The sequence below is a fragment of the Scomber japonicus genome, chromosome 6 (assembly GCF_027409825.1).
Source record: "Scomber japonicus isolate fScoJap1 chromosome 6, fScoJap1.pri, whole genome shotgun sequence".
NCBI classification, from domain to species: domain Eukaryota; kingdom Metazoa; phylum Chordata; class Actinopteri; order Scombriformes; family Scombridae; genus Scomber; species Scomber japonicus.
The window spans coordinates 28,022,930-28,050,231 of record NC_070583.1 but is presented as its reverse complement, the minus strand read 5'-3'; the positions used below and the strand labels follow the sequence as shown (position 1 = coordinate 28,050,231).

Here is a 27,302-nt window from a genome sequence, read left to right as displayed (position 1 = left end):
TATTGCTTTATCAAACACCTTGCTGTCTAGAAGAGCCTGGTATCCTCCAGCAGTAGGCACAAGTTGTCCTGCTCGTGTGCTCGCCCCTCCCACCTTCACCATCCGCCCACTCAGAGGTTCAATGAAGGATTCTGCCAGCAGGACTCCACCTACTGGCAGTACAGCTCCTGCACAAACATACAGAGCAAGATTCACTCACTTACAGTGTAGAAATCCTGACACAGGTTGCACTGGAGACTCACCAGAAGCACTGACCTGTTAGTGGATCTAGACTGACCCCGACAGTGAGAACAATGTTCCCTGTCCTGGGGTCCAGCATTGGATAGCCAATCTGTATAGGCTGCAGCAAGCGGGTAAGGGGGCAGACATGTACCCCTCCCAGTGGATAGACTAGTCCAGTCTGGGGGTGGATGGTTACAGCCAGAATGGGTACTGGGACCCCTGTGTCTGGGTCTGCCATGGGTGCACCCAAGTGCAGTCTCTGGCCCGGTCTGAGGCCTCTGACCCGAGTGCTGGGCAGAGGCTGGTCGTTGTGGCAGGAGGTCGGGTATGGTATGAAAGGAAGGAGCGCACTGTCCCACTTCCTGTTGTCTCCTGGGAGTGAGAATGGCATAGGTTATTTAACTAAAGGAGAGGTCCAGCTCGGAAACTCTTATGCAGTGAAATGAAATAAATGTACTTGAAACATATTCAATGCTTGCTTCCGATAGTCAATTGTTTCGAATGTTGTTGTATTATTGGCCAACAATTTCTACAATAGTTTTTACCAAAACGTTTTTACTAACTTTTCCATAATGCTAGAGAAATGGCAGTTCACACACAACTCATCAAAATCATGACTGTAGAAAAAACTGAATAGCCTGTATGCAAAGTGTTTCTTTTCAAAGTCAATTTTAGCTGTATTATAATCATCTGCAATGTTATCCGCAATACAAAGTACATAATTTACATAATTTACTTTAATCTTTTCTTTCATCCTACCACCCTTCCTGTCACAGTACCTGTACATGAGTCAGTTATAAACACTAAAGTAGAGCTGGCAGGATCATAGGCTACGTTGCCAGCGATGGGCATAACCCGTCCAGTTTGTGGGTGGAGGAAGAAATCTGGTGGCACTGCCATGGTGTGGCCGCTGGTCAGCAATATATGGCTGTGAGCATTTGTCCTCACGAGGCCTGTGACTGAATCATAATGAACTGCCCGACAGACACGTAAGTCCCCATCTGGACCTGGAGTAAAGCAGAAGGAGAGAACATTGTGAGCAGTATGAAACTGTAAGTGATTATGATGATGATTTAAGCTTTTTTTCATTAGGGTGCAGTCACATGCTATTCATACTGATTCTTTCCTTAAAAAGAGGTCTGTAGTGTAGAAACATGAGTCATGTAGCAAATCATGTCTCTGTATCATTTATTTGACTGAAAAAAGTGTTACAATATCCTCATTTGTCATGAAATTCTTAATGTTATTTTCTGAGAATGTTGAATGCTTGTGCTGTATATTGTAGATATCTTAAAGCTCAGATTGTGGCACAGGAGAGATCACAGGACTCAATAAGTGCAGAGCTCCCTTATAAAGAGTAAGGTTTTAATGTGCAATATTATAATATTACAATTTGAACTTAATTTGTGTTTATATTATTATTTTTTTATTGTTATTTTGAATACTATAGAAAATATCAACATGCCTGAACTGAAAAACACACTACTTAGTGTACTATTATGGCCAAATATTCAGCAAAATATATATAAACTATAATTTCAATAGTTTTAACACCACTTCAGTGTACATTCTTAAAAACTTCTCTTGTTGTTGTAGTGCACATATGTACCACTAGATGGTGATGTTTCTGTGAGCTTCAGAAGACAGGTTTTGGATTAAAGTCATCTGACTGTCAAAGTAGTTTTTTGTTTTTTTTTAAATGAAATAAACCTCACCAAAGATGCAGTCCTTGGTCAGCACTGTTCCTGTGTCAGGACAGAGCAGCTTAGCCCCTGTGCCCTCACCCAACAACCCCCACGCCCCCTGACGCTGGCATTCTGCTGATACCAGCTCTCCCATCTCATCCACCAGGGATGTTAGCCTCTGTATCAAACTGAAGATAGAAAATAGAAAGGGGTTTATTCTGCTCTGCTTTTTTTGCCACTTTGCACAGATTAAATAATTGGTTTCAAATTGGTGAAAGTGTGCACATTAATGTCAGTGAAAATTTTTACTTTTGATGGTTGTTGCCGTAAACCTTGCCCAATAGTCTGAGGCACTCTTGGAGCTGAGCTTTGAACACACTGTGAACCCTCTGCTGTGTTTGCTGCTCTCGTCTCAAAACCTTCAGGACAGGAAAAACAGTCAATGGAATTTTTCCTCATTTTTATAATGGTGTATAATGAGAGATACACAAACAGTCATGTAATGCAATTTGAACCTGGAGCTGACTGTCAAGTAGAGTCCTCAGCTGTGAGGCCAGAGACTTTCGTCGCACCACCTCCCTCTCCACGTCCTTCCTTATCCTTTCATAACCCTCCCCCATTCTCTCCTCAGTGATCAAGCGTGGGTGGAGAAGCTGCAATTTCCCAAGCACTCCCTGGTACAGCTCCTTTACCTGGATACACATTTACACAAATATAAAACAAAATGACGACCCCACATCCTCATAAAATAGCAGTAATCAGATCACACATCTCATCCCATTCAGATGCAGATACCAGGCTCCTAACCGACAGTGGTGAGACATGCACGTTTGTGAAATGACACAGGTGCAAGATGCTCCATCTCCCCTTACATCTTTATCACTTCTACTGTCCTGAGGACTGTAACAACAATCTGTCTCCTAAACTGCAGCCAGCAATTTGATAGTACAAACGGGGAAGGACACAGGAGAGAAGGGGGTACAACAAAAATTCCAAAGCGACACCCAATCTATTTCAATAGAGGTGAACTTTACGAGTGCAATGTATGAAGAAGGGACAGTAGCAAGTGGAAGATAAAAGGAGGGAAAGATAAAAAGAGGATGTTTATATCAATGCTTGTGGGATATTGTAGTGTGTGAAGAAATCTTGAAGCTACAATGTATTTTTGCTAGTCCTGCTCTCCTTCACTGTGTTTACTGGGACAACCTGAAGCCTCAACACTTGATGCGCAACAATATCTACCTTCAGACAATGGCGTCCAGGACCTTGCTTGAGGCTAAGATAATAAAAACAACATGAAGAAGTACCTCTTCATAATAAGAAGAAGATTGAATGACAACCTATGAAGCTGCTGCTCTGTGGCCTTACTTCAACCTTGTAACTACAACCAAACTCAGACTAATAGGCTGATTTAGGCAGACATACTATACGTGGATACAGATAGATAAAATTGAATATTCTGTATCCTGAAATGGATATCAATGCTTCAACCTAACATAGACATGAATGTGTAAATCAGGTTGTTGTCAAAGTGAAGCTTCAATACAACTCAGCCACTGTAAACAAAACCTATATTGCACAAATTGTCTTCTTAATATAATGTCCATAAGCTATTCATTCATGTATTTATATTGTAATTGCAACAGTAGAAAGGGGAAAGCTTTCAGAGCCCTTAAAGAAAGATGCATGTGTCAGAGTGCTTAAAGGAAAAGAAGATTGAAATGTCAATCCTTACACAAAATGTACATTTAATTTCCATTTAAAGTTTGAGCTGCAGACCTCAGTGCTGAGCTGTCCCAGTCGTGTGGTTACAGACAGACTCTGTTTGAGCAGGAGGCTGTAGAAAGTGTTGCTGCTGAATGCCTCCAGATCCACCTGATGCTCATAATCCCAGAACTCCTCTGAGGGGTCTGCACAGACTGAAAAGAGACAGAAAGAGAGATCACACGTGGAAAGAAAATAAACACATTTAAAATCAGGTCAGTGAGCTTGAAATATGTCACCAACGTCTTTGCATATTCTGTTAAAGGAATTCATAGAGGCTTTCATAAATGATTTCACTTTTTGCAAGTAAATAGCTTCCTGTTGTTTTTTGTTGTTTCTCCTCAGGCTATTTTGGAAGGCCAATTTTTGCCCACTGCATTTTATTAGTAGTCAACTTTAAGGCATTGAAAATGTGAAGTATAATTTTGGAACTAGTATATTAAGTCTAGTGTTAAATAACTGTGTAGCTTGGATGAATACTTTGCATTGTACTTCATAGAGCAACTGTAAATAAATCCTCTCAAGATATTGTTGTTTGAGGTGATTTCCCAAGACCCGTGGCATTTGTACTGTTGTCATTTTTACTGTAAGTCACTGCACGTGATATGAGGTGTATGACAACAACCTTTTCAACAGTAATTGGTTGGGTGGGAGCAACGCCCTGGGTCACTGTAAGTGTTACATAAGAAGCCATAAGGTTCACAAGTGTGTGTGTATGTGTGTGTATGTTATGTGTGTTATGTGGTTTCAGCTACAATAGTCTGGACCTGGTTGAATGGAGTCTTGTGTCATTCTTGCTTGTTGGCTTCGATGAATCTTCCTAAGTGAGATCACCCTTGATCCTTTTGATGAGTAGTCATCCATGTGGAAGGTCAACTGTAACAAGCGATACTGCACTCTGATTGGCTCTTTCTCTGGCCAACCATATTCACGGAACAGGATCTATAGATAGATAGATTTACAATGTGAATGAGGGATATATCAAACATGTTGTATTTATTTATAATGGATGTGTGTGTGTGTGTGTGTCTGTGTGTCTGTGTGAACTATGTTCCCAATTGAGGAAAAGCAGATTTTTGGCCAGTGTTTAAGGTCTCCAGGAAATGAATGTAAGGCTATGTAATGTCCCTAAAAGGAGACCTAGGACAACGTGTGTGTGTGTGTGTGTGTGTGTGTGTGTGTGTGTGTGTGTGGGTGTTTGTGTGTGTGTGTGTGTGTGTGTGTGTGTGTGTGTGTGTGTGTGTGTGTGTGTGTGTGTGTGTGTGTGTGTGTGTGTGTGTCATCTGTTACCAGCAGTGTAACACATAAACAGAGGATGACCACAGCTCCAAATAGCAGTCCACCCGTCACCAGCCAGTCTGGCCGCAGTAACAGGTTGCGCCTCCGACTGATTCCCACCCTAGTCACATGACGAGGAATAGTTGGGAAGAAGGGCCCGGGCTCATAACACTGGCCGCCTGCAGGCATCACTCTAACATACTGAGAGACAACAGTAGTAGAGGTCAGTTTGATTGATACATTGATTATTGTTTCACATCTCCAGGGGCTCTGAGGTATAAAACACAACATTTCACACATCCAACATTACCAGTAAGTTGTAAAGAAAAAGATAAATATATGACATTTGATAATATTATAATAAAAATGTCTTATTTACACATCCAGCAGACAAAAAGCACTGATTTGGAGTTGTGTTGTGTCCACTCTGGCGCATGTTCAATATTCCCTCCCCTCACTTCACTCCAATTTGCACTCCACCAACCTCTAAGGGTAATAGGGTAGCTGCCCAGTGCTCCACTATCTTCATGAGTTTTTAGAGCTTTTAGCAACCACTTTCACATTACTCAGTCTTTTTATCCATTTCTATTACAAAAATATGACAATATATTATAATAATAAGCTTAACAGCTTTAATGCTTATTTTATGTGAACATATAGTTACCAAGTGTTTGTGATGATGGCTGCTCAGTGTAAAAACATAAACTCCAGGCTGGTTAAACACCACTGGAAAGAAGCTGGGAGGTGTCCAAGACAGAGTCAGCTCCTCTTTTAGTTGTCTGAACGCACCCCAGTCAAAATCACTGTTTGTGTTGTACAGGTTGTCACTGAACAACATGAAGCAAAGATTAAGGATTAAATGCACAGCAGGTCAATACATAGAGACACAGTCTAGCAAATTAAAATTAAATTAAAAATAGACATGAAAAGCTTGCACAGCAGCATCTGACTTACATATCATACTGAGGATAGTGATGTGCATTGACAGTGAACAATATAACGTCACCCAAATGGAGACATGTTGTTGGGTTCAGAACTCCAGTAGCACCCGTCTCTCTCCCTTCTTCCTTGATATCGCTCTTGTTCCTGCTCCTGCTGCGTGAATTCATTTCTGTGCCTCCATGACTGATATTTTCAACTTTAGGGAACTCCCACAGAACGTCAGAATCTTGTTCTAAAACAACAGTGGCGATGATTGTAATGATTGTAGCAAGTATTAACTATTTCTTATCTAAAGTTTATCATGTATTCAGTATGATTATAGTATAATAATATCACTTGATAAGAAGTTGTTAAGTTACTGTTAAGTTATTGTTTTGTTGCAACAAACCAGCTGAGCTCTGAGTGTCCTGCTGTTTGGTGACAGAAAACAGTTGCTGAAGTTCCTTTGGGATGCCGCTGAGGAGGCCACGGAAGCCTGCCTCTACGAGGTGAGAGATAGAAGGAGAGAAAGGAAGACATGAGAGAGGCAGGGAGTCACAAAGAAAATCAAGTGCAGGACAATAAGGGATTTCTGCCTCCACCTGTTGTCTGAACAATGTAGACAGGACGTGTGGAGTTCAGATGGCTATTGCACAGAAGAGTCCCTTGGGAGCCCCACTGTTTAAAAATTGTCTCTAGCATGCTGCTGGAGACGCCCGACACCTGCACAGACACAATAACAGTGTTTGCCTTAAGAGGTCACTGAAGTACAAGAGACACTTGTGCAGTAAAGACATTGTAAGAAGGTTTTGTATGCATTGTCTGAGATTTCCAATTTTTTGCTGACCCATGTGCTTTTCTTTTTACAGTATGCCTGAATATGTTAATGTAAATCCGCAGCAGCCTTTGCTCACCTGACTGTCATAGCTCCATACCAGTTGCATCTCTCCACTGGATCCACACTGGAGCTTCAGTTCAGTGGCAGGCCTGGTCCTGCACAGACCTCCACATGCAGCTCTTCCAGGAGGCTCTCTGCATACACACAGACCCAGCTCGCCATCATAACCCTGAAAGTCTTCTGCAGATTGGCACACCTGTAAGAAAGTAACTATTGTTATTCAATTGAAAGTTAACTTCAAAGCAAGCAAATATTTGTTGTTCCTTCTCTGCTTGGGCCACCCTTTTTTGCCTGTGTATATTTTTTAATGGTTGCATTTTAACATAATCTAAAATTTGCAAGCATTCTCAACTCATGTTCAGTATTGGTGTGTAACTAGGTGAGAGGTCATCCATGCCAAAGACTACTATGAATTACAGTGACAAAAATATACAGCCAACAGTCACAGGAAGCAGTTGATGGTTAAATATTAAGTGAGGCTTATACAGCCGCGTACCAGATAAACTCCTGTTCATGGAGGAAAGGGCAAAGACATCAAGGTTGTACCCATTAGCCTTGTCTATGATTGTAGAGTCAGTTCTGTAAACAGATCACAGTTTACAACTCGAGTTGTGCCTCTTTCAAAATCCTAAAGCACCATTCAGACCAATCTTCAGGAGGAGTTTCCTGCCAGAAAGGGAAACTAGATCACTGTGTAGTGTCATTTTGTGACAGATATGCCCGTTACCTTTGTTCTACTTTTAGTGTGTTCATCTGTGTGTGTGTGTGTGTGTGTGTGTGTGTGTGTGTGTGTGTGTGTGTGTGTGTGTGTGTGTGTGTGTGTGTATGATTACACAAGGTCTAACCTGCTGCCTACAATGAAGTGACCACTGATGTCTGTCCAGACAGTCACCATACTGTGTACGTGTAAATCCATTTCTGCAGACATCGTACAGTTTGTGTACACAAGCATCTTCATTGTTGGTATGTTGGTAGCCAAGGGTACAGGGGCACCACCCATCACTGGCCTGCAGGAAAGGCAACAGGTTTCAAACAATTTTCTTGTATAATGCAATACAGGGTTCACAGTTTGGCCAGTTTGTTACCTAATTCTATTAGATAACGATGCAATTTTAGTCATTGACACAGCCAGACAAAAAACAATCTATTTATCTATCTATATATTGATTTGTTAATTCACTTATTAATTCCTTCATCTCTTCTTCCCTCGTACCTTTCTTTATTCATTCATTCATGCCAATGCCTAGGTAAGAGTCAGGGTAAAAAATCTCATTCTCCTTATTATCAGTTGATGAATGAAGAGTTCAACACTCATGCACGCTGCAACAGACAGGGAAACATGACCCTGCTGTGAAGGAACATGATCTGCAGCTCTTTCATCTTGAAGCTACAGATTGTTCAGTGTAAGGTTTCTGAGAGAGAGTCAGGAAGCTTCTCTCATGACTTTATTAGTGTGCCGGCTGTATCTCAGGGCTAAAAAATGACACACACACACACAAAAAATCGTAGACTGCAGAAATTACAGTTCTACTTCTCACTTGAAAAGTCTGTCCCACTCCTGAGCAGATGCAGGTGTCCTGGCCAGACAGTGGCTGCTGAGCAACAGGGCCACATGGTATAGGAGCTGACATGCCTGGACTAGGACAGTAGTGGTGAGGAGGGCACTTTAGACAGCTGTCCATGGACTCACCACCAGCAACTGGCCCATAGCTTCCCTTCGGACAGGGGATTAGAGAAAAGCTCCCCAGTGGGCAGTAGAAGCCTGATGGAAACAATAATATGTTCTGACTTTTTCATTTTGCTTTAACATCTTTCTGGGTTAAATATAATAATCTAAGGAAAAAACTGAATACATTTTAGTATAGGGTCTCATGGTGAATTTCATATTTTTCCCAGTGTTGATATATAAATAAAGGATTAAATATGTATACATACCTTTATGTACTATATCTGTTGACTATTTCCACTTCATATAATATTCCGTTTATTTCATTGTAAAAGTCATAGTCATTATAATAAGAGGCTAAATGTATTCACCATAAGCAGATAATGTAGTTATGTTTCAGAATTTGTTGTTCATTTCTTGCAATATTCTAACAAAAATCATAGTTTACATCAGGATAGCCTACCTGGCTGGCATGGTGACCTCTCCAGGACATGTTGGCTGAAGTTTTTTCCATGAACCAGAATGGGAAGCACACAAGCAAACAGCCACCACAGACACCTGGAATTCTTCCATCTCCTTGTCCTTAGCATTGTTAATATGACCACCTTTTAAGGAAAAGGACTGATGAACTCCTCAGTGAGAAGCTTTTAATTCTTCATCCTGGATCTGTAAATAATCTCTTGGTTGCCTGTCTTGTTTTGGCCATAGCCAAGAAAATTGTTATGAAGATGTTGTAGCTAACTCACTCCCTTGATAAACCTCTCCTGTCTGCTGCAGTTCTGCAAGCAGGACCTTGTCTGTCTGTTGGTAGATGGAGGTAAGTATTGGGCTAGTTAGTCTGCATAACTTTCGATAGCATTTTGAATGATTTATGAGGCCTGTGAGATAAGGTGACAGTGACAGTGGAGGGACTGGTACTAAACACAACGGAAAAAACAGAGAGTACGGCTACCTGGTGCTGCCAGATCACATTACTGTATTTGTTCTTCTCACTACAACCATGAAACTGATTAATGATTTGGCCCCCAAGGTACGTCAACACAGCTTTGCTTTAGAGGAGTCTATGAACAAGTACATGCGTCACAGCAGTGGCTGAATTCACATTCAGATTCACACCACAAGAACAGACATCTGCTCAGATATATCTGGCTTAATGCAAGCCAGCTGCAACTTCCAGCTTCATTTGCAAATGAAAATATTTGACAAACGTATATTGAATATTACTATGATTCTTCCTCTGTGTTTACTTATTGCAACTGTAGAAAGTGACACTATGTTTAAAGTCTTTATGGTCTGCAGCTGACTGATTTATATATGTGTATATATATATATACATTGCATCAAGAAATGTCTCTTTTATCTATAAACTCATGGAGTGTAAATGCAGTGCAATTCACAAATATCATTTCATGCATTTATTCATATAAATAACTGTCAAAGGATTCATGGAAACCTTTGACCTGTACACAGTTCCTGTGAGTCTAATCTCTGCATGTCTGTGTACAATAACCAAGGTTAACATTGTTACCCTTTGCTCCATATTTAAATGAAAAATGAGGCCCGTCCAAGTTTTTTATTATGTGAAGTCTATTACGTGATACAATTATGTCAGTATATATATAATCATGAATGTAAGTCATCAAGAAGTACTGTAACTTTTTCTACAAGTATAAATTCCTACATGTGTGCATATGCATTTATGTGTATTTGTTTGTGTGTACATAATATGTTAATGTATGCTAACTGTAGCATTTAACTGTATGTGTAACTAATGCTTTCCTCACTCCGCACTGTTGTTGTATTGAAATAATGCTGGACTTTGGTTGAGTGAAATAACCTACATAGTTCTTCATAGTAGGCATGGACTATGATCCTCAAAATGACGACTTGCAACTTACCTAACTGAACAGGATTCAACTTTCACCCACATATCCATGTCACCAGTAAAATAACCCTTCACATTGTATTCACAGCCGCAAAACTGACTAATAAGATCATAGACAGGAGATTGGAAATATGAAGCCATATTATCACCAATAATGGAACGAGAAATGCAAAAGCACCTCATCCAAGTTGCCCTGTAAGTAGACATCTGTCATTCCTTGTTTATGGGAAGGGAATCTAGAGCACAGAGTTTAGCATAATCAGCAGTGTTTACTTGAGTTGTTTTGAGCTGCTCTGTCCTGGCCAGCAGCACAAACACTGATGTGTAAACGTTTGATTGTCAAACATCCAAAACAAGCCATGTTAATCAAGGCTCTAAAAGCTGGTCCAAAACTAAATTCTTGCACAATTTAATACATACAAAACATAAAAACACACTCGCAATGCTTACAAGCACTGTGGATCAAACAAGGGACCCCACTGTAAATATTCATAGAATTCAACTTCCTGGAAAATAGGGCCTTTGACGTAAAAAGCCATATTTTCAGCCAAATTTCTTATCTGACTGTATTCACAAAATTGAACTTGTTGAAACTTTTTGGGAAGCCCCATTAAACTTCTACCTCATTTTGACTTTTTGAGTGTTGTTGAGTTGGCAGCAGTCTTTCCATATCAATATTATAACAGCTTTCTTGTTTTTATCATACTGCTTAGCATAGTACTTTTGCCTTTGTCACTCGACCTGAAAATGATGCATCCGTACTGACATCATCCATCAATCCATGCTGCATCAAGTGCGAGTTTTATGAAGGTTCAACAAGGGACGCCGGTACTATTAACATGTCCTCAGTCTGATAATCTGATAATGAGTCTGTGCGTGTGTGTGTGTGTGTACATGTTGTTTTCTATCGTCATTGTGACCCTCCACGTGTTGACTGTTGACACAGGCAGTTTGGGCAGCCGCTCTGATAACAAGGACCTTTATAAGTCAGATGAGCGGAGAAGTCACTCTGCAGACCCCTGATCCTCAGGTAAAGGCCAGCCACTGTTTCCCATATTGATCTCCATGTCTTGTCTTAGATTTATAGTGGAATGTCTGTTGTAAAATGTATTAGATCATTTGTGGAAATGTTCAGCATACATGAATTTGTTCATTGTGATGTCAATTTTTTGTTAAATTTTCTCATCTGTCCTTCCACAGGAAAATAAACATGCATCTAAAAGTTGTGATCTTCACCCTCTCATTCTTGACCACTTCAGGTATTCATTGTTCCTCCATTATTAATTGAATCTTTATTTTGTGGTGAATTCCTTTTTTTTCATACATGTTTTCTTTTACTGCAGGTTACCCACTCCACCGCAACACCAGAGAAGCAACCTGGGCAGATTTAAAGGAAAATCAGTCTCAAGACAAGACAGAACTCACAAAAGATCTGCAGTAAGTGGTTCAAATCAAGTACATTAAATTACCTGAGATAAATTTACATCTGTACACTCAACACAAAGTGAAATACCTGAATGTCAATATACTCTCTAAAGGAGTGTTTTTGTCTCTCTTTGCACAGCACACTCTACAAAAGCCACATAGATGACAATGGTCTGTACAATCAAGACGATGACCTCAACAAGAACCCTATGGCAGAAGAAATGCAACGCAAACTCAACATGGAGTCAGAGCGTCTAAGAGCCCGTCTGCGCCAAGAGCTGGCTGAGCTGCGAGCAAGGTTGTCCCCATCTCCAGCTCACCTCAGCTCCACCCTGGACAGCATGAGGGATCGCTTGGCTCCCCTCACCCAGCAGCTCCAGAGCTCTCTCAGCAGCAACACACAAGATCTGTGTGGGCAGCTGAGCCTCTATCTGCAGGGCCTGGAGACAGTCGATTCTCAGGCAGAGGTCAGTCCGGCTCACTACCAGGAAGCCTTTCATTGGATGGGCCAAACCCTGGAGCACAGCGGCTCTAAACTGGCTGACATTATTAGCGATTTCCAGACTAAATCCATTGGGGTGATCGAACATCTGAAAGAGATCAGTGCTAGTGAGGGAGAGGCAGCAAAATCAGACCTCTGGCAGGAAATGAGCTCCAGGTTGGGGCAGGAAGTGAACTCACTGAGGGTGGAGGCACAGAATAGGGTGGGGTCTTTCAAAGCAGAGCTTGCCGCTCTGCTAGAAACTGCAAAGCCTCTGAAGCCTGAAGTGACAGAAATTATGGAGCGCTTCTGCCAAAATGCAGCTCTGCAGAGCCAGATGTTTCAGTCCCGGATGGAGAAGCTGTTTGTTGGGCTAAGAGGTGAGCTAGAGGTCCAGGAAGCCCCAAGCCTGTTTCTCCCTTCCTCCTCCACAGAGTTAGGTGGCTCTTTGCATGAGGATTTCTCAGTCAAACTCTCTGCTCTGATCCAGGACATTCTGCATTCAGTGCAGTGACAGAGACAAATGTGCATTTCAAAGAAAAGACAGAATAGTCCCCATTATGGTCCCACTGAAACTATTCATTTGAAGTATTTTTTGTCCAGGATTTGGTTTTCTGTTTGCCTGAAAAAAGTAAGTAGCCTGTACATATTTATGAATATATTGATTTCATTTAAGTGTTTCTTTCATTGTGTATATGAATGAGTCAGTGTATTAACTGTGTTGTGTATAAAGATGCTTCTTGTTAAAAGTAAAAAAATTGAAGATTGAAAAAATCACCTGTTGCTGTTCTTTTATTACATAGTATTAACCACACAATGACACACAAAGTTGATTTTAAGCTTTATTTTGAACATGTACAAGACATAGCTTCAAGTCTGATTAATGTACACCATATTATAATGTGTTTTAACTATTTAAAGCAATGCAATTGAGATACAAGACACCCAAAGCCACTCATAGATTGGTAGGAATATCAATGGATGAATAATAATAACATAAAATAGAAATACTAATGTGCTCACAAATTACAAAACACTTACAGAAGTTGTTTTGCATACAACATTTTTTATTTTTTTTAATAGCTCAGGTTTTTACTGTTCCTTCATAACCGAATAGTGACACTGACTGTAGGGACAATACAAGTGCATAATGTATATATACAAGAGGTTATATATTTAGCTAGTTACCTCACAGCTACCTTCAGTTTATGTTATAAAATCATAATAAATACATAGTTTGGTACAAGGTTACCAGGGGAAGGCATTTTGCCAGTAAACCTGTCAGTGGAAGGCCTGAGGTAATCCTCCCATCCAATAAAACTTCTTCAGGGCAAACCAACCACCAAGAACCAGCAGGACAGCAGCAGCCGAGCCAAACACAACACCCACCACTAGGCCCGTCACATTCATGTCATCTTTCTCTGGTGTCACATTATTACCTGATGCACATAGAGGGCGTTAAATGGAGATGTTGGTTTAGGTAAAATAACCTTCAAGACATTAGGATATATTTCAGGATTTATGAACGTGATCAAAATATACTCACTGTAAGCAGCTGCTGCAAGCGGCCTGTCTGTAGTGGGTAGAGATTAAAAGCAGAGTAAGTAAAGAAGTCAATGTTTTATCATAGTTTTTAAATAACAGGAGACCAGTTAAAAGACTTTATCTCAGAGGGTCTAACCTTGTCTAGCAGTGTACAGCGGTCCAACTGAAACAGTGGCAGATTCACCGCTCTCCTCTCCAAAAGGAGTGACAGATCTTTTTCTTCTGCTTCCTCCAGTATTACAAGCCTAAAAAACAAGATCCAGATGAGTTTAGTTTGATCTACACTATATCTATGTATAACCACAGATTTTTGACACACACATTTTAGTTTAAGAAGTAATAAATCATTAATCAAAAATAAATCACATGAAGAGAAGTGTCTTTATGGCTTTGGCATTAAAGGTGTTGCCCATGAATGGAAAAAAACTGGTTAATCTGGAGACCTTGCAAAACTTATTAACTAACTAACTAGAAAATTAAGACTAAATATTTATTTTTGGTCTTTTTATGTGGCTTTAAAAGTGTCCCGTTGTTTTTTTAACACAGGGAATTTCTACATCCAAGGATTCATTTGTTCTTTTCCCACTTACATTCAACAGCTCCTGACACTTGCTGGGTTCACAGAGTCTCAGTATGCAATGCAGATAGATGCTAGACTTTGTTTGGTCACGGTGTTGAACAAAGCGGAAGGCCTCAAAGTTATAACGGGCAACCTTGGAAAGGCCATTGCTAGTCACAGTTGTCCTTTGGTTCACTGCACAGCTAGTGGAGAGCAGAGTTATTCATATATTTAAGAGTCACATTATTTTATTCACATACAGTATGAAGCTATATTAATAATGTGGGCTACCATACCCAGTGAAGAAGTTGTGCTTCTCAGTGTGCGACATGTTGTAAGCAGTGGGAGTCCCAAAGCAGTGATCAAGCAGAATATGGAAACTGAAAACAGGACAGTGGGCTAGTGAGTTACTGTTTGCCACAGGAATATAAGGTGCTCAGTATTTGTCTTCATATAAACAAATTCACTATGAGCATTGACACATCCAAATACTTACTTTCCTGTCAGGTTAATAGCCTTCACCTCCACATATATCCTTGATCGCAGCTCAAGTCCTGCTGAAGGTATGACTAATGGATAGCCATAATCAGAGTCCTGCAGAAATAAGATTTCAGAGTAAAATACGTCTAGAGAAATAGCTCTGAAATGTGTTTGAGGCAGTTCTTGCAAATGGCAACTTGTACTTACATTAAAAACACTCATTTTCAGTGTATCAATGAAGGTTCCATTATTATCGCTGTTTGCAACCGAGACTGAAGAGCTAAAGGAAGCATAAAAAAGAGGCAAGAAAGAGAGAACAAAAACTTAGTGAGTTGCTTCTGTCAAAATGCAGTGTGATACATTTACAACTTGCCTAAATTATGGTACAAATAAATAATTTCTGCAGTTACTTACGCCACTATCTGTGTGTTGTTGATCAGGTACTCCAGTGGGTAGCGGCAGGAGAAGTGATAGTAGAGGTCTGTGGAGTAGCTGATCAGCCCCTGGTCAGATCTGGGGGTTTCAATGTTGCCTGTGATGATAACTGACTGGATAGATAGGAAGTTGCTGAAGGGACCACTGGGGTCGGGGGTTTCGTCCACAATCTGAACAAGAACAGTGAAAGTTAGTGAAAATCATAACATGACCCTTCTGTTTCCAAATAACTTTCAAAAAAGTGTTTCTCATTAAAAGCTCAGTTCCAGCTCCAAATTTGTCAATTTCTTACAAATATCTCCCTAATTCAGCACAATCTAACCTCTTCTACCAGATATTTTCTGACCTGCAGGGAGTGGCGACAGGGGTTATCCTGACTGTGGTTAACAGGAAGCTGGTAACGGATGACTGGAGGGTCCACACTGGTGTCGATGGAGCCCTGGCAATCTGTGTTGTTGTGGTTCCCATTCAGTGCCAGGTCTGTGGAGTTGAAACCTGCCCACTGAGCAGTGCACAGGTTGACCTCCAGTGTGATTATACTGGTGCCACAGTCAACTGACAGGTCCAAGTTGTCTGAGAAAAAAAAGACAAACCAAATGAGACTCAGATATTTGTGATGTATGCATGGTGTGTGCAGAATATTCATATTAAACTGATCTGATTTAGTGGAAATAGTTGTTAACCAACCTGGGGTCCTCTGGTACTCCGAGGAGCAGTTATAGAGACATAGAGCAGGCTGCAGGATCACAACCAGCAGAGGGAGACAAAGATAAAGAGTCATCCTGTCTGCAAGAAGTTCAGTTGGTTCAGTTGAATAACGGATGGAGGGACACAAGATAACAAAAGCAAGATGTTCAACCTGTGAAAAATACACAAAGATGCAAGTGATTAATTGGGGGGTAAAAGTGCATGACTACAGTTTGTATGATGTCAAATTTTGTTGCAAATGTTCTTTTATTTTGTTTAAACTCTGAATATACAACATTTCCATCAATTCATAATTCACATTTTAATTCACAAATGAATGCATTTCAAACAAAAAAAAGACCTACGTCACAACCTGAGGAGGGTCTTACCTTGTTGGTACCTGAGCAGGTGTTTGTCACAGAGGTAGTCGTGCAACATGGCTTTTATAGTCTCACACAGCCTCACGACACCTAAAACCATAGAGGTGTGACTTTCTTCAACTAATTTTAGACCCCTGCACGCACACGCACACGCGCGCACACACACACACACACACACATACAAACACCTACTACCGTGACTTTTCATTAAGACAGCAGCAGCTCCTGGCATGTTTCACTGTCAGCAGATTAATGTGTTGGTGGGCTTTGACACAGGTCCCCCAGGTTAAGTAGAACTGATGTTTCAGGTTTGCCTTCATCAAAAATGATGATTGCAGAACAGAGGTGAAAGGTATGGCCTAAATTAAGTTTAAATATGGATGCAATATACATAATTATTAGTAGATACACTATGTTTTGTTTCAGGCAAAGGACTACATTTTTAAATAGACAGTAATTATGGCTTTGCAAGAAGATTTTGGCTGCAAACCCATTTAATCCAAATAAAAACAAGTGTTTTGCAAAGCTTTCCAAACCTTTCAATCTCAAATGAGATATATTTTCCTAGACATAAAAACGTGTGAGGTTCAGTGTCTTCAATAGTGGATTCATATTTTGAGAATGAAACACCTAGAATGCTTGTAAGGTGATCACACTTGCCACAAGCTACACAGTACACATGCCAACCAGGAGTAACCTTTGTTAATAATATTGCATGTCAAACCTCTCTACATTTACAGTTTTACATTGCAGGTAATCTGAAGCTATAGGCCACAACTGTTATGGATGAGACCAAGAAGCCCTATTGTTGTTGGAATGAAGAATGAAAAGAAACAACAGTGTTTTTGCCAAAGTGCCCATGGTGAGAGGAGACATTTGTTACACTATCCACAGATGCGTCACAGATAGTTTTTTCTGTCCTCACTGCATCCAATGATAAACCTCCTAAAGCTACTCATCAGCCATTCTTCTGCACTCTAATCACGTTCTCCATTCCTCTATTTTCCTATAATCCTTCTAGCTGTAGGGTCCCTGATAATGGCAGATTATGTAAGCACGTCTAGACAAAATGTACAAGGGATGATGGGTCAGGATAAACCATAAATAACCAATGCATGAAATAATCACGTTAACTGCTAATAGCACATAGTTTATGGCATGTAAATGTTTTGAAAGAGCATTTATTGATGTCAAATTAACAAAATTATATAATGGCATAGGAGAGTTACATAAATAAATGAGGATAGAACTCTACCATTAAGTAACTAATATCAGGATGCTAAAGTTAGATAGACCAGGCTACAAAGATTATTATGTCAGCGTACTTTGATAATGATTAGTGTAAATGTTTAGACTCCTTTCACAAGGATCAACAATGGGAACTGACATACAATCACATCAGAAAACATTGAAAACAAGGCCCAGGAGGGATACAGATGTGGTTTTGGAAGAAAGAGGATACACTGGGAAGCTTGTGAGGGGATATTACTGTACTCTGTGGGCATGTACAGTAAAGGAGATCATTAGTGAAATTAATGTGACCTAAGGGTGCAAATGGGTAACTGTGTATGTTGACTACAGTACATGGTGTATTTTTACATCATTTGAAACACTTCATTGTTGCACAGGAGGTTTTGTGTATGTTGCATACAAGAAAAAATGGGGCTTTGTTTTTATACAACCAATAAACTAAATGCTTTTGCTCATGTGATAAATTACTGTTTCATTCCTGAACTGTTGCTAAAAATACATAATCATTTAGTGTCATTGCACAAAAGCTGATTCATCTCAGATGTGAATGGGCGTTGATGCTCTGCCTCATTTCATGAGTAGTTTGGTGTCATCGCCTGGCCAAAATTAGACAGAGCTCAACTGCTTTGTTGTTGTCTGCATCCAACAGACTCATGATTCACCAGCGCTGAGGAGTGCAAGCCAAGAGACACAACTTCACCCTCAATGAACGGGCAGGACAATAACAGCCATTGTTTAGTTGTTTTTTTGTCAGAAAACACTGATAGACATTCATTCCAATATACAGTTATGTAACAATTAATCTGAAATAAACAAAAACACAAGAATGAAGTCAGTACAGTAATTGTTTTTTGGCCTGCACAGCCTATTGGTGATCTTCAAATAAAGCTTAACAGCAGAATAAGAAGTACATTTTTTAATGAGCCAAGTTGCAAAATGATTTATTCCACAGCAACCTGGAAAAACTGCTGTAAATAATTCACTTTACATTCCTGAGTCTGTTGCCCAACAATAAACACACTGAGGATGTGAAGAAAAGCTCAACAGAGGCAACATTTGAAACACGCAGTCACAGTTCTTCATCACATGACAAACATTCAGCATGCATCACCCAATAATCAAATCAACTTATGAGGCCTTGAAAGACCAAAACAAGAAAAATCATCCAGTCCAGCTCAATCTGACAACAAAATTCCCACGATGGACACACTTGTGTCACTAATAGAGAAAGAGAGATGGCCTAAAGCGCGTCAACAGAACTACACACAGACATACAGCCTGTGACTGTCTGTCCTCTGTCAGCTCACAGAGAGGAGTTGTTGTTTATCACTCTTCCAAGGTCATATGTTGATAGCTGTTGTTAAAAATCATGCAAGAGGAGAGGATGATAAATTGCAGGTGGTCATGATGTTTAGACTGACATCTATATAATGAGTGTATATGTGTCTCTGTATGTCATCTGCTCTGACAGCTCCTCCACATTTACATTTTTACAACATATCTCTACCACCAAAGACCTAGAGATACTTTAGGTGACAAAATGTTGTATTTGTGGTCGATATCTGGTGACTGCAAAAGCTTTAGTATATGAATCACATCATTTTCACACTCATTAAACCATTCAGTGACCTTGTGCATGGGAACATCGTCATCCAGGAAGGGACTATTCCCATTCGGATAGAAATGTAATAGGATAAAGGTGACTGCTAAGAATAACTTTACATTCATCTGCAGTGATCCTTCCCTCTAATGTAATAGTAGGAAAATCCAACCATCTGACAAAAACATTTGGCTCCCTTGTAAGATTTAACTTTTATAGTTTAAATATAAAAAAATCTACAGCAGATAAATTGTAAATAAGGCTCATTTAAATCCCAATAAACATGACCCTGCCTGGGACACTGAAAAGCAGCTTTATTTCCATAGCTTTCGTCTATTGGATCATAACCGATTTGAATCCCATGAACACAAATATGTGTAACAGATATGACATTCTTTTCTAAGACTATGACAATAACAACAGTACTCTGATTCAACCATAACTGAAGCCTGCCACCATTTATTGTTTCAGCCTCTCAGTCTGTAAGGGCAAAGTTTCAGTCTGATGATTTTGCTGGATAAAGCTGCATAAAATCATTTATTTTAGTTTTGCATAACCCATCTAACTGTTCCAGACTTTCGTAATCAGCCTTATTCTGGAAATAAAGTCGCCTGGAGACCAAACCAAAGCAGTGAACAGGAAGTATAGTGCTGAAAAAAAAATCCTTTCCTCTTCCTCCTCCGCATGCTTTCCTGTTCCATGGGCAACCTCTCTCTCACTCTCTCCCTCGTCTACTCTCCCTGCAGTATCTCCCTCTCTCTGTCTGTTTTTGCATGGTGTTTTCACACCGCTCTCAGTTTCCTTTCCATCATGTTGCATGTTTTGCTTTATTGGAGTTTTTGGAGGGCTCACCAGCCACATCAGACCTGTGGTAAATAAACATAGCTATATCACATCAGATCAGCATGTTTAGAAGACAAAGAAAAGGAAAGAATGAAGTGTACTTTTAACATGCTCCATTTAAGTTTTTTTTAAGTCAACCTTGCTCCTGTTTCTGTTTTCTCGCTTCATTTTGTCCCTAGACACCACTAAATCACTCTGTGTGTCTGTGTCTGTGTGTGACTTAAGTCACTTTCAGGGACACAAACCAGATACCAGTAAGACCAGTTGATTAGGGATGGCTTGTGCAATTGGTGACAAAAGTCATGTCCCCAATTGGTTAAGTGCTGATTTTTGGATGGTTAAGGTTAGGGTAAGCCTCAAGGAAATGTCTATGTAGGTCTATGTAAATACCCCAAAAGTGACCTAAACAAACCTTTGTTTGTGTGTGTGTGTGTGTGTGTGTGTGTGTGTGTGTGTGTGTGAGAGAGAGAGAGAGAGAGAGAGAGAGAGAGAGAGAGAGAGAGAGAGAGATACCCATTCTTTATTTTAATATAAGAAGCATGATACACAAAGAAGTCTATTCATTCCGTTATAATGACATTACTAATGTGAAATGTGACTTTACTAATTCAGTAATGGGGATGTTACTACACACGCATTTGCAACCCATGTTTTTTACATCTAGAAGGAAAAGAGACTTTGAAAAGCAACAAAACTTTGTCATTTTCAAAGCAAAAAAAAAAGAAAAAAAAAGTGAAAGTGAAAAAAAAGGGGAAAAAATCTGGACAATCTCAGTCCTGATTTTTTTCTCCCCTCTACTCAGCCAGGCGCCATATGCACGCCTTCACTAGTCGAGCCACTTTTTTGAGAAGGCAGACTGCACCGCTGTCTCTGTTATTACTGCATGTTTATCACGGGTTTGACAGTCTGAAGTTCCTCTCCAAACAAACTAGTTTACATTGAATCTTATAGTAATCGTCCTGCACACTCGGGGTGAACATGTAGAGATGGATTTCATGAAGCTGTTTGGCACTGTTATCGCCGTTTTGTTCCACCCTGGATCCGCTTCTAAAATAAATGGTAAGAATTTCCTTCGAGGGAAAGAAAACCGTTTTAAAGTCTTTTTTAGACGCTGCAATATTGAGGTTTGAATTTGCAAGGTAAGACTTTAAACACTTTAAACAGACTTTAAAAACATACTTCGAAATAGAAAGACTGCATGCATCAGTCAAAACTTTAATATGATTTTCAGATTTCCTTTTAGGGGTTGAAGACGTTTAAAAAGTTGCGACCAGGCTCGTTTTCAAGAAGCTTAAAGCAATACTGGATGTGCATTATAATTATAAACAGACTGCAGTCAAACAGAGCAGCTCAGCAGCACGTGATGTGGTGGAAAATATCATCAGCAGTGCAGTGTTTTTGAAGTCAGGAGGTCCCCTAATAATTGGAATAAAAACAACATCCATAATAATGACATTATTGACAATAACAGCCTTGATTTCGTGCTTCCATTAAGTCATTATGTAACAGATGTCCAAATCTATAAATATGCATTACATAAAAATCTGTAATGAATAAAATGGAATTGTTTCACAGAGAAAGAGAAATGTTTTTGTTGCTTGCTCATTTGTTAATTACTAATGATTTAATCCAGTGGTTCCAAACTGTGGGAGCCGGGCTTTTTTAAGGGCCCCAGAGATCAATCCAAGGGGTCACAGGATGATTGCAGATGAGTAATTCATAAAGAAACAAAACTCTGCAACATATTATTAAGTACATTTTATTTTTCTCCTGAAAAGGGAAAATCACTCTACTCATATTACACGTGTTCACAACACATATATATGACCTGGGTTATAAGTAATAGTCAATTAGTAGTAATCAATGTTTAAACTGTTGTCTGTCTGTTTATTAGTTGACATTTTTCATACAAAAACAAGACATGTGCTATATAAAAAGCTGTAATTAACAAAATTAAGTCAGTAATTAAGCTAGTCATTGTGGCACTTCAGCAAACCACTGTATTTCAACATGTTTGATTCACACATTTAAAATGTTTCTTTTCACTGCCTGTCACAATACACCCCATTGCCCCATTACCCCATTAACCCAAAATATGGGAAGAGTTTGTCAAAGCAATGCTGAAAATTCTGGTTCCTAATTTCACCAGAGCACATTTTACTGTAGGTTGTGTTTAGTCTGTCTACCATGTGGGTGCCACAGTAAATCTTTAGAAAACATGGTTATCTTCTTGTTTCCTCCCTGCTGTGCTGTCCAGGCCAGAGGATCTGTCGGCGTGGGACAGAGCGCCCTTGCTACAAGGTGTCCTACATCCAGGACATCAGGCGGAGGGTGACCTTTGAGGATGCCAGGCAGGCCTGCAGGTTGGATGGAGGCGAGTTGCTCAGCATCGAAACAGAAAGTGAGCAGCGACTGATAGAGAGGTTCATACAACAGCTGCAGGCTGGAGATGGAGACTTCTGGATCGGGCTCCGCCGCAGCCCAAAGAGCTTCAGGGCAGGGACCACCAGCCCAGGCTGCCCCTCTCAGTACTATTGGCTGGATGGAAGCAAGGCCAAGTTCAGGTCTCATTTTGTGTACATTTGGCTCTTTTTGCAATCACATAACGTCCTTGAATGTGCTGTAAGAAAATGGATGTCCAGGGACACAGCAGAACACTTAAAAGAAAATATCATTGGAAAAAAGGCCACAGTCCCTTGAGCCTCAAGAAATATTATTGGATTAAATGATGCTTGTGTGGGAGTAATGGAATGTCTGCAGCCATTTGCAGTTGGACAATGACACATTGAAATATAGAGTAAAACGTTGCATGTTATAATGTAAATTCTCCATTTTGAATGTGATCACAGTCTAAACTTTTGCATCCCATTTTCTGTAGAAACTGGCACTGGGATGAGCCGTCCTGTGGTGCGGAAATGTGTGCAGTTCTGTATCACCAACCCTTGGCACCACCTGACGAAGAAGGTCATTTCCTCTTCCAGTGGAATGACGACAACTGCAACTCCAAGAACAACTATGTCTGCAAATACCCAGAAGGTGAGCCAGCGGATTGCAGACACTGTGGTTGTTGTATATGGCTGTTCTGGGCTGGGAATTATTGACATTTGCCATACTGTGGTTTGTTCAGTCCTTAAATCCACAAAATCTGCTTTTTATCATCTGATGACCATATCCAAATGTGGCCACTGCCGTCACACAGCTAACTTTACACAACTAATGCACCATTTCCATGTTATTTGCCTCGATTATTGTAATCCTCTGCTGTCTGACAGCCTAAAAAAGAAATATCTATCTGTGCTGAAGTTATGCCTGATTCCTTTTCTCAATTCTTCAACTGTTTTTCTTCACCTGTTTGTATATGAATTTACTTGCAGACTTCAAAATAATCTTACGAAACAACCCATTACTGAATTTATGTGCATAATTTGTGCTCATATATAGATAATGGTTTACAAGGTCAGATCACTTTTAGAGCATTTTCTATTGATCCTTTATCATATTTGGCTTTCTTATATTTATATTTTAGATGTAAAGTTGTGTTTGAATGTGAGCTTACATATTTAAGCTCTTTTCAATAGCTTGGAGAAGCACCACAGATTACATTGTTTTACAAAAATGTGCTGTATGTAATATCATTGAAAGGGTGAACTTGGGTCAACTCACTCATAGCTTTATATTTTGTTTTTCAGAAAATGTACCAGCATTTACTGAGGAAGGGAACACAGCACATGCAGGTACAGCATGCTCTCAATCACCCCTATGCCCGAGTATGTACTGTATGCGTGATGTTTCTGTGGGATACAGATAACAAAGAACTGCAGATGTGTTTGTACTGATCAGGGAGAGTGAGACTAAACTTACCACATACCTACTTTTTATCACTTACTTTCAATGTCAGCTTCCATTCGTGCAAAGGAAAACGTCTAGTGTGCTAAATGTATTAAGGTAGAGGATATTACACCATAAACTCTAACAGTAATGGTCACAAGCAGTGCAGTATGACAACCTGCAACCTTTATATCCATTAGGTAAAGACGTTTATTAGGACAATGGCCAATATCCTCTGTTTAAAAAAACTAATGGATGATATCAAATTCATAGTTTATGCATTCATATAAATCCTGAAATACTTTGTTATAATTTGTTAATTTTCGTACAGATGCATGTGATCACATCAACTGCTGATAAGGAAATTCAAACACTTTGAATGGAATTAATTAGATGTAATACTTTTATTATTTTAGATGATAGTCTCACATATTTTGTACTGGTTATTGAAACAGTTAAGTTTTATCAAGTATGAAGTATTTTTTAATATTCTACTGATGATATAATTTTTCAATGCTCCAGTTCCAACTCTGAGGCCAAACTTATTCTCAACTACAGAAAGTGACGAGAGGATAAAAATAGGGCTGCCTGAATCATCAGGTAGGAAAAGAAAGCACTTCCTTTTACTCTATTTTTTTTCTTGATATGTAGAGATGTCATTTATGATAAGTTTCAAGTGACACAAAAATGTTTGAACCCTAACAATGAGAAAAGTTGTTTTGTCATGTAACATGTTTTTTACTTAGCAGTGTCTCTCCCAGACGACACCCTGTATGTTTCCTACATCCTTTATGCAGCTATTCCTGCTGTACTGCTTCTGCTGTTTGCAGCTGCTGGCTTCCTCTGCTACAAACAGCATGCTAAAAGGTAAAAGCAAAAAATAAAAGCAAAGTTGTTTTTGCCACATAACATGCCCCTTTAGTAATTTATTCTACTTCAAATATAAAACATGTTAATTGATGCAGAGCAATTTAAATTCCATATGTACACAGCACTTCTTGCGTGTGCTTCTTTTCCTCTTTTTTAAGTGGTAGTTTTGTCAAAGTTGTCACTGAAGAGCAGTGTGTTTCCTGTTAAACCATGCTGTGATGATCCCACTTTGTTCACATGCAGGAGGAAGACAGAAACGGAAAGTTATCCCGGCAGACCCAAACCCTGGATGTCAACAGCAGCTTCACCTTGCCCTGTACAAGGACCTTACGCCTTTAGTGACATTACCAAACTGCCTCACACTGCTCTGGACAGCAGCATGGCAGAAAACATCATGACAAAGTACTCATGCTCTCCTTCCCAGGACTCCCAGTGTGACGATTATGAGAATGTGTCATGCACGGACAGGGAGAGCGGCTTTGTGAACAATGACATCTATGAGACCTGCAGAGGTCAGAGCCGACGCTGCCGCAGTCAAACTGGTTGGGTGGACAATGAAATCTATGGATAACACTGTTGATGTTTATTGGGTTTCTGTGAGTGTTCATACCCTCATACCAGCTAACAAATATGACCAAGCTAGACAGAAGAACACAATGTTCTCCATCCCCTCTCTTCCTCTACACCCTATTGGTTACTCATGTTTACACGACGACTTAACATATGGCTGTGTGTATCTTCAGTGTTGCATCCTGAGCATCCAGCATGCAAAGCTGCAAGTCAGACTGATGCTTATAGCAGGGTTCCCAAATTTTGGTCAACTGTGACCCCATATTTAGGTCCCAAAATTTTTACACCACCACTAACAGTGCTCTGTAGTTGTCATGTGAATCTGGGCATGGCATTAGATGGATTATATCAAAATTATAATATATTTCAGATATATTTAATACGTTTTATTAAGTAAGAATGTGGTGTAATGTTTACATCGTTAACCAGTTTAGTTTAGTGTATTAGCATGCTAACATTTGTATAGTATAGCTGAGGCTGATTGCAGTGTTATTTTTGACCTGTTGGTGGTGCTAAATGAAAGGTTGAGGAACCAAAGTCAATACAGTCAACATGACAGCAATCCATCCAATAACATAACAAAATATTTTATTAAAACCCCAAAATGTCAACGGCATGGTGGTGTTAGAGAAACAGCCATGGGATCATCAAAGTCAGGAGGATTTATCCACTAGGGACCTTGAATATCTAGACAAAATTTCATAGCAACCTCTTCAGTAGTTATTGAGAAAGTGTTGGACAGAGCATCATTACAGTTTAAGGAATCCCCTGCCTCTGTCTGCACCAAGTCCTGACCCCAAGTTTAATAAACTCTGGCTTTAAGTAGGAAAAATGTTTTTATTCTGTTCTACTTGATTCTAGTGCTTTCTATTGTCCAGTTGTAACCATCACTTTTTACAAATGATGTAACTTCAAAGCAGCACTACAGGTTGGGCAGCAAAGAGGTATTTAATTAACTTAAATATGCAGGAATGAATCAGGTCAATTTAACCCTGGCTATAAGCACAACTCACACAAGGTTACTTATCTTGTAAACAATACAAACTTAAACTACTCAGCCACTTTCCAGTCACGTCACCAGATTTTACAAGACACAAGGACAAAAAGATCCTGTTAGCTCTCTGTATATTCCGGGAGTATTCTGACCTTTTCTCTAAACCTAAAGAGCTGTGTGAGTCCTGCGTAAGGCTTCCTGTTTGGACTCTGATGTCAGGGAACAGGACAGTACATGCAAAACACTGATGACAGAACAGTGGTGACCCCGGTAAACCTAAAAGCTGTGGGCTTTCCCGACTCCACCTGACTGTGTGGGAAAATGAACACTCCCATTTACTGACTGTTTTTTTTTTGTTTTTGTTTTTTTAGAAGGGACCAGTTTTGGATGTGTCATGGATTCATTCATCAATTGTTTGCTTGTAAAATCATATAATTGTCTTGTAAATTTGTGAAATGATCTCTGCTGTACATTACTGACTTCAAATCCATGCATATTTTGTGAATATGTAGTGAGTGGGTTGTTGGGTTGGTGTCGTGGAAAGATGTAGCAAGCCCAGTTAGGAGAGGCTGAGTATGTTCTTGGAGAATGTTAGACAGGAAATGCCAAAAGCACATCTGGAACTCTTACATTCAGGAAGTCTATGCGTGACAGTGGAGGCCTTCGGAGCACTGCTCTGCCTGCCCGCTTTGCAATCCCCTGTTCTGTGTTTGACTGTCACTGCAGACGCTGCGGAGAACAACTGCTGGGTGTGAACGTGTGCCATATTTCAAACATGACATGAATTTTGGGGTGCCAAATAAAGTTTTGTTGCAAGATTGTGCTTCCATTCTTCGTGTAGTTATGTGGATATATTTAAGTGTATGTATAAGGGAAGTGTCTATGTGTGTGCATGTGTTTGTGTGTGTATGTGTGTGTGTGTGTGTGTGTGTGAATGTAAACTGCTTGATACTGAAGTACAAATACTGCTGAACTGGGCAGCATTTGAAAAGGAAGCCTTGTTTCAATTTTCTATGTTTGCCAACAGATGGTGCT

At 39.9% G+C, this 27,302-nt stretch overlaps 5 protein-coding genes across 8 annotated transcripts in view; 2 read left to right on the top strand and 3 right to left on the bottom strand.

Moving 5' to 3' along the window:
- The window catches only part of si:dkey-103g5.4 (uncharacterized), a 33,902-nt gene extending 27,815 nt beyond the window's left edge, over nucleotides 1-6,087 (bottom strand). For all 4 annotated transcript variants that reach the window (XM_053321273.1, XM_053321272.1, XM_053321276.1 and 1 more), the window contains exons 1-11: nucleotides 5,904-6,087; nucleotides 5,614-5,776; nucleotides 4,962-5,150; nucleotides 4,439-4,613; nucleotides 3,687-3,826; nucleotides 2,423-2,599; nucleotides 2,217-2,326; nucleotides 1,938-2,095; nucleotides 1,002-1,229; nucleotides 256-594; nucleotides 19-167 (exon numbers count right to left, since the gene is read on the bottom strand). In XM_053321273.1, the coding sequence (XP_053177248.1) occupies nucleotides 19-167; nucleotides 256-594; nucleotides 1,002-1,229; nucleotides 1,938-2,095; nucleotides 2,217-2,326; nucleotides 2,423-2,599; nucleotides 3,687-3,826; nucleotides 4,439-4,613; nucleotides 4,962-5,150; nucleotides 5,614-5,776; nucleotides 5,904-6,058 (1,983 nt within the window). In that variant the 5' untranslated portion in view covers nucleotides 6,059-6,087. The remainder of the gene's footprint in view (nucleotides 1-18; nucleotides 168-255; nucleotides 595-1,001; nucleotides 1,230-1,937; nucleotides 2,096-2,216; nucleotides 2,327-2,422; nucleotides 2,600-3,686; nucleotides 3,827-4,438; nucleotides 4,614-4,961; nucleotides 5,151-5,613; nucleotides 5,777-5,903) is intronic.
- A 154-nt stretch (nucleotides 6,088-6,241) lies between these two features.
- On the bottom strand, nucleotides 6,242-9,592 carry LOC128359938 (uncharacterized). Its single transcript, XM_053320249.1, has 6 exons — nucleotides 8,898-9,592; nucleotides 8,307-8,530; nucleotides 7,614-7,775; nucleotides 6,785-6,964; nucleotides 6,473-6,593; nucleotides 6,242-6,372 (listed from the first exon to the last, which is right to left on the bottom strand). Exons 1-6 carry the CDS (start codon nucleotides 9,022-9,024, stop codon nucleotides 6,242-6,244), a joined length of 945 nt encoding a protein of 314 aa, XP_053176224.1. The 5' UTR covers nucleotides 9,025-9,592.
- A 1,685-nt stretch (nucleotides 9,593-11,277) lies between these two features.
- zgc:162608 (uncharacterized protein LOC100037332 homolog) lies at nucleotides 11,278-13,002 on the top strand. Its single transcript, XM_053320828.1, has 4 exons — nucleotides 11,278-11,349; nucleotides 11,520-11,578; nucleotides 11,663-11,756; nucleotides 11,884-13,002. Exons 2-4 carry the CDS (start codon nucleotides 11,530-11,532, stop codon nucleotides 12,737-12,739), a joined length of 999 nt encoding a protein of 332 aa, XP_053176803.1. The 5' UTR covers nucleotides 11,278-11,349; nucleotides 11,520-11,529; the 3' UTR covers nucleotides 12,740-13,002.
- A 504-nt stretch (nucleotides 13,003-13,506) lies between these two features.
- On the bottom strand, nucleotides 13,507-16,025 carry LOC128360546 (zona pellucida-like domain-containing protein 1). The gene is made up of 9 exons (XM_053320991.1): nucleotides 15,932-16,025; nucleotides 15,591-15,817; nucleotides 15,224-15,414; nucleotides 15,017-15,089; nucleotides 14,826-14,923; nucleotides 14,626-14,709; nucleotides 14,361-14,532; nucleotides 13,907-14,015; nucleotides 13,507-13,664 (listed from the first exon to the last, which is right to left on the bottom strand). The coding sequence occupies exons 1-9, from the start codon at nucleotides 16,023-16,025 to the stop codon at nucleotides 13,507-13,509; spliced, it is 1,206 nt and encodes a 401-aa protein (XP_053176966.1).
- A 4,824-nt stretch (nucleotides 16,026-20,849) lies between these two features.
- laynb (layilin b) lies at nucleotides 20,850-25,667 on the top strand. Its single transcript, XM_053320990.1, has 7 exons — nucleotides 20,850-21,064; nucleotides 22,263-22,569; nucleotides 22,884-23,041; nucleotides 23,695-23,739; nucleotides 24,356-24,433; nucleotides 24,583-24,700; nucleotides 24,947-25,667. The coding sequence occupies exons 1-7, from the start codon at nucleotides 20,992-20,994 to the stop codon at nucleotides 25,272-25,274; spliced, it is 1,107 nt and encodes a 368-aa protein (XP_053176965.1). The 5' UTR covers nucleotides 20,850-20,991; the 3' UTR covers nucleotides 25,275-25,667.
- The last annotated feature ends 1,635 nt before the right edge of the window (nucleotides 25,668-27,302 follow it).

Coding starts and splice junctions, on each gene's coding strand:
- LOC128359938 (XM_053320249.1), bottom strand. CDS start 9,024: ATGCTAAGGACAAGGAGATGGAAGAATTCCAGGTGTCTGTGGTGGCTG. Junction 7,776..8,306: donor GAGTGGGACAGACTTTTCAA/GTGAGAAGTAGA, acceptor CCTTTCCTGCAG/GCCAGTGATGGGTGGTGCCC. Junction 6,965..7,613: donor CACTTCATTGTAGGCAGCAG/GTTAGACCTTGT, acceptor ACTTTCTTACAG/GTGTGCCAATCTGCAGAAGA.
- zgc:162608 (XM_053320828.1), top strand. CDS start 11,530: ATGCATCTAAAAGTTGTGATCTTCACCCTCTCATTCTTGACCACTTCA. Junction 11,579..11,662: donor CTCATTCTTGACCACTTCAG/GTATTCATTGTT, acceptor CTTTTACTGCAG/GTTACCCACTCCACCGCAAC. Junction 11,757..11,883: donor GAACTCACAAAAGATCTGCA/GTAAGTGGTTCA, acceptor CTCTTTGCACAG/CACACTCTACAAAAGCCACA.
- LOC128360546 (XM_053320991.1), bottom strand. CDS start 16,025: ATGACTCTTTATCTTTGTCTCCCTCTGCTGGTTGTGATCCTGCAGCCT. Junction 14,924..15,016: donor TGAAAATGAGTGTTTTTAAT/GTAAGTACAAGT, acceptor TTATTTCTGCAG/GACTCTGATTATGGCTATCC. Junction 14,710..14,825: donor GCTATTAACCTGACAGGAAA/GTAAGTATTTGG, acceptor TCCTGTTTTCAG/TTTCCATATTCTGCTTGATC.
- laynb (XM_053320990.1), top strand. CDS start 20,992: ATGGATTTCATGAAGCTGTTTGGCACTGTTATCGCCGTTTTGTTCCAC. Junction 21,065..22,262: donor ATCCGCTTCTAAAATAAATG/GTAAGAATTTCC, acceptor TGTGCTGTCCAG/GCCAGAGGATCTGTCGGCGT. Junction 22,570..22,883: donor GGAAGCAAGGCCAAGTTCAG/GTCTCATTTTGT, acceptor CATTTTCTGTAG/AAACTGGCACTGGGATGAGC.